The sequence below is a fragment of the Eufriesea mexicana genome, unplaced genomic scaffold, assembly GCF_001483705.2.
Source record: "Eufriesea mexicana isolate 0111107269 unplaced genomic scaffold, ASM148370v2 scaffold2646, whole genome shotgun sequence".
Classification (NCBI taxonomy): Eukaryota; Metazoa; Arthropoda; class Insecta; order Hymenoptera; family Apidae; genus Eufriesea; species Eufriesea mexicana.
In genome coordinates, this window is record NW_016910740.1 from 1158017 (window position 1) to 1161415 (window position 3399).

A 3399-nucleotide genomic window follows, 5' to 3' on the forward strand; every position below is an offset into this window, starting at 1 on the left:
CCTATCTTTCATGTTCACACTGTTCTTCCTCTTTACCTCTCTCTCACTCCCCTCCAAGTTTTTTCTTTCATTCCCTCTTCCTTACCACAACTGTATGTATATGTGCACGACTAGCGGTACTTTACCCGTAAATGTACGGGATACCGTACGATATTTCCCTTTGGAATTTATCGTTCTTTGCGCAACGGTCAATCCTTCGTAATCATAGTACTACATTAACATATGACTTTTTAAAAATTCAAATAAGAATATAGGTATTTTACTGAAATTTTACTATTAATTTTAATATTCTAAATTAACGAATTATGGGAGCAAAATTATATTTTCTTTAGTATGTTTAATTACATAATAAAAAACATATAGTTACATGAAATAATTTAATAATGACATACTAATTAATAATTTTAATTTAATATATAACTAAAATTTATTTAAACCTAATTGTATCGGATCAATTAAAGTAAATTTTTCTATACATTCAATTAACCATGCAAGCGGTAGTGTTTTTATATGGGCCATATTATATTTAATAGCCGGTTCATTTTTACCTGGCATATATATGATATAATATCTACATTTATATAAAGAATGAGTAGGTTCATTGGCAACATGAAAGGGAATAAATTCTTCTTCATCCTTTATATCTTCTGGATTTGGTCCTCTCTTCAAAACTGTTCCACCACCTTCTCTTATAAGTGTTATTAATGCATCTTTTGTTAACTGCATATTATATATATAGACACTCTTTGATTGAAATGAAAAATAAAAATGACATTGATTGAAAAGACCTGGATTCTAAAAATTAAAAGTATTTAATATAGTTTTTTACTTTAACTAAAAGTATTTAATGTAGTTTTTAATTTTTTTTTGTATATTAATTTTGATTAATTTTACCTGACTTTCTGCATTTTCTCTAGCTTTTTTTGGAATACCTTTAATTGGTGCACCACTAACTTCAAATATTTCTAAATCTTCTTTGAATAATTCGCCCATTTCCATACATAATTGAATCCCTTTTAAAGCATAAAATATTATCAAATTTAATTTATATAAGTATATTACAAGTTATTAATTTATTACTTTATGAATAAACTTACACTCAGTACTAAGTATCCAAGTTCCACGTAAAAGTGCTATCATCACATTGTATGATAATTGTACAACATTTTCATTATTAGTTTCAACTATGACATGAGTTACAGATGACCTATGATATATTATAAGAGTTTTGTACTCTATTAAATTTGAATCTATAGTTTAATATTACATATCGTAACATATTAAAAAGCATTAGTAACATACCGAAACTGAGATGCAATTTTAATTTTATGCTTTAGAACTATTTGATCTAAATTTTTTATATTCTCCTCTCGTAAGTTTAATGCATATACGATAAATGTATCACATGGTCGTATTGAATATGACTGATTTAAGGTATAATTAAAATGCTTATCTTCTTCGCTTATATTATTCAATTCATTTTCAGTTTCTAAAATATTCTTCAGCTCACTATGTGGTTGACAATAATCTCTAAAATCCAACATAGAGTAATAATATAAAGTAATAATATAATTTTATAGGAATAAAGTTTTACGCAAATATCGAGACATCATTGTAAGTATACACAATAACATAAAATATTATAAACTAATATTAATTAATACATACATAGGCCTTTTTCCATGATCATCATATACATTTTTATTAGCTCCATATTTTAATAACAGTTTTGCTTCTGGCAATCTATTATTCATAACAGCATCATGTAACGCTTTTCTATTGTCAGCACCAGATGTATTTGGTAATGCACCACACTCTAATAGTAAGCGACATATGTTAGTATATCCATAACTTACAACTTCTTGCTGTAAAAGAAAATACATAATGTAAATAGTAGAAACATATTTCATATTACTAATAAACACACCAAAAACATTATTTTAAAATAATAAATTTACCAAAGGGGTCCAACCATTATGATCTTTTGTATTTGGATTTGCACCAGCAGCTAACAGAAGCGATACATATTTTTCTTGATTCTGTAAATATTCAAATTTGTTAAATTTTGTTGAATAAATTTTGCTACATTTTGTAATTTCTAATTATTTATAAAGTTTGATATATTATAAATGTTAAAAATTTACCTTCAAACATGCAATATGTAACTTTGTTTCTCCTTTAGGATTTTGTTTATTAATGTTTTTTTTTGGTACATAATATTTTATATTATCTGCTGTAGAATTAATTTCTGTTGTTGCAGGCAATTGTAATTCATTTGAATTTGTAGTTAAATTCCATAAATCTCTATTAAATTTATGTTAATTTTGCATTAATCAATGCACATCATATTAAAATATTATTTTAAAAAGCAATGTAAAATATACTCAATATGAAATCTTTTAATTAAGATTAATTATTAATAAAATATTATAATGTTAGATATCTAATTCATTTGAAATGCATTTAATATATATTAAGGATATAAATGGAAAGGTAGAGAAACTTATTTTTTAAGAATTATAATACCTTTCTTGTATTATTTCTGCAAGAGTACTACAATAAGAAACAAGACTATTAATTAAGTGATCGTTACATATTTCATTTGGTTGTATAGGTGTTTTACATTTGCATATAAAATCAGCTTCAATGCACTGTTTACAAAAAAAGTGACCACAATAGATATGTCTTGTTGCATTTATTGGTTTATTTCCACTAAAACAAAAAGAAGAAAATTATTATATATTTATTCATATATTTTTAAGTACCGGTTGTTAAATATATAATTCTTGTGAAATATACTTCACAAACAATGAGAAATCATAAGAAATGTATAAAATATAATTCTAATGTATATCACATTACTTATTTTGTAACATTAAGAATAATTTTATTAAGGTTATAAAAATTAAATAAAAAAACTTATTATAAATACAATCTTATTTTTCTTATACAAGAAAAATCTTATACAAATGATATCTTCAAAAATAAGGTGTATATGAATAATATGCATATGAAAGAATTCAAAAAACAATGTAATATCAGACATTATATTTTATATACATATATTTTAAAAGCGTTAATTAAAATATTACCATTTGTAACAAGTTAACACCTTTGCAAAATTTGTTAATGCAACACGTGTATTCTTCCATGAAGTATTCATTTTCAAATACTATATTATAATATATTTATTCAAAAAAATTCCTTTATTTGTTTTATGTTTATAACAGACATAAATAAACAATATCTAGGGCGCCATCGCCCGGATCGCAACGTTCCTCGAGCCTTGTCGTGTCGGCGAAAGGTGGCAGCACTATGTGCACAAACAAATTCTTTTACCACGTGCTACCTTTTAGCGCCACTTCCGCAATATGTTCGGATACTGTGGCGCGCGTGCGG

The 3399-nt window shown here is 25.3% G+C and overlaps 1 protein-coding gene across 1 annotated transcript; it reads right to left on the reverse strand.

Moving 5' to 3' along the window:
- Positions 1 to 420: 420 nt before the first annotated feature.
- LOC108550277 (BRCA1-associated RING domain protein 1) lies at positions 421 to 3163 on the reverse strand. Its single transcript, XM_017903981.1, has 9 exons — positions 3093 to 3163; positions 2527 to 2712; positions 2145 to 2304; positions 1959 to 2039; positions 1669 to 1865; positions 1303 to 1530; positions 1098 to 1207; positions 895 to 1013; positions 421 to 795 (listed from the first exon to the last, which is right to left on the reverse strand). Exons 1-9 carry the CDS (start codon positions 3161 to 3163, stop codon positions 421 to 423), a joined length of 1527 nt encoding a protein of 508 aa, XP_017759470.1.
- Positions 3164 to 3399: the final 236 nt, after the last annotated feature.

Coding starts and splice junctions, on each gene's coding strand:
- LOC108550277 (XM_017903981.1), bottom strand. CDS start 3,163: ATGAATACTTCATGGAAGAATACACGTGTTGCATTAACAAATTTTGCA. Junction 2,713..3,092: donor GTGTTAACTTGTTACAAATG/GTAATATTTTAA, acceptor TTTTTGTTTTAG/TGGAAATAAACCAATAAATG. Junction 1,014..1,097: donor TTGGATACTTAGTACTGAGT/GTAAGTTTATTC, acceptor ATGCTTTAAAAG/GGATTCAATTATGTATGGAA.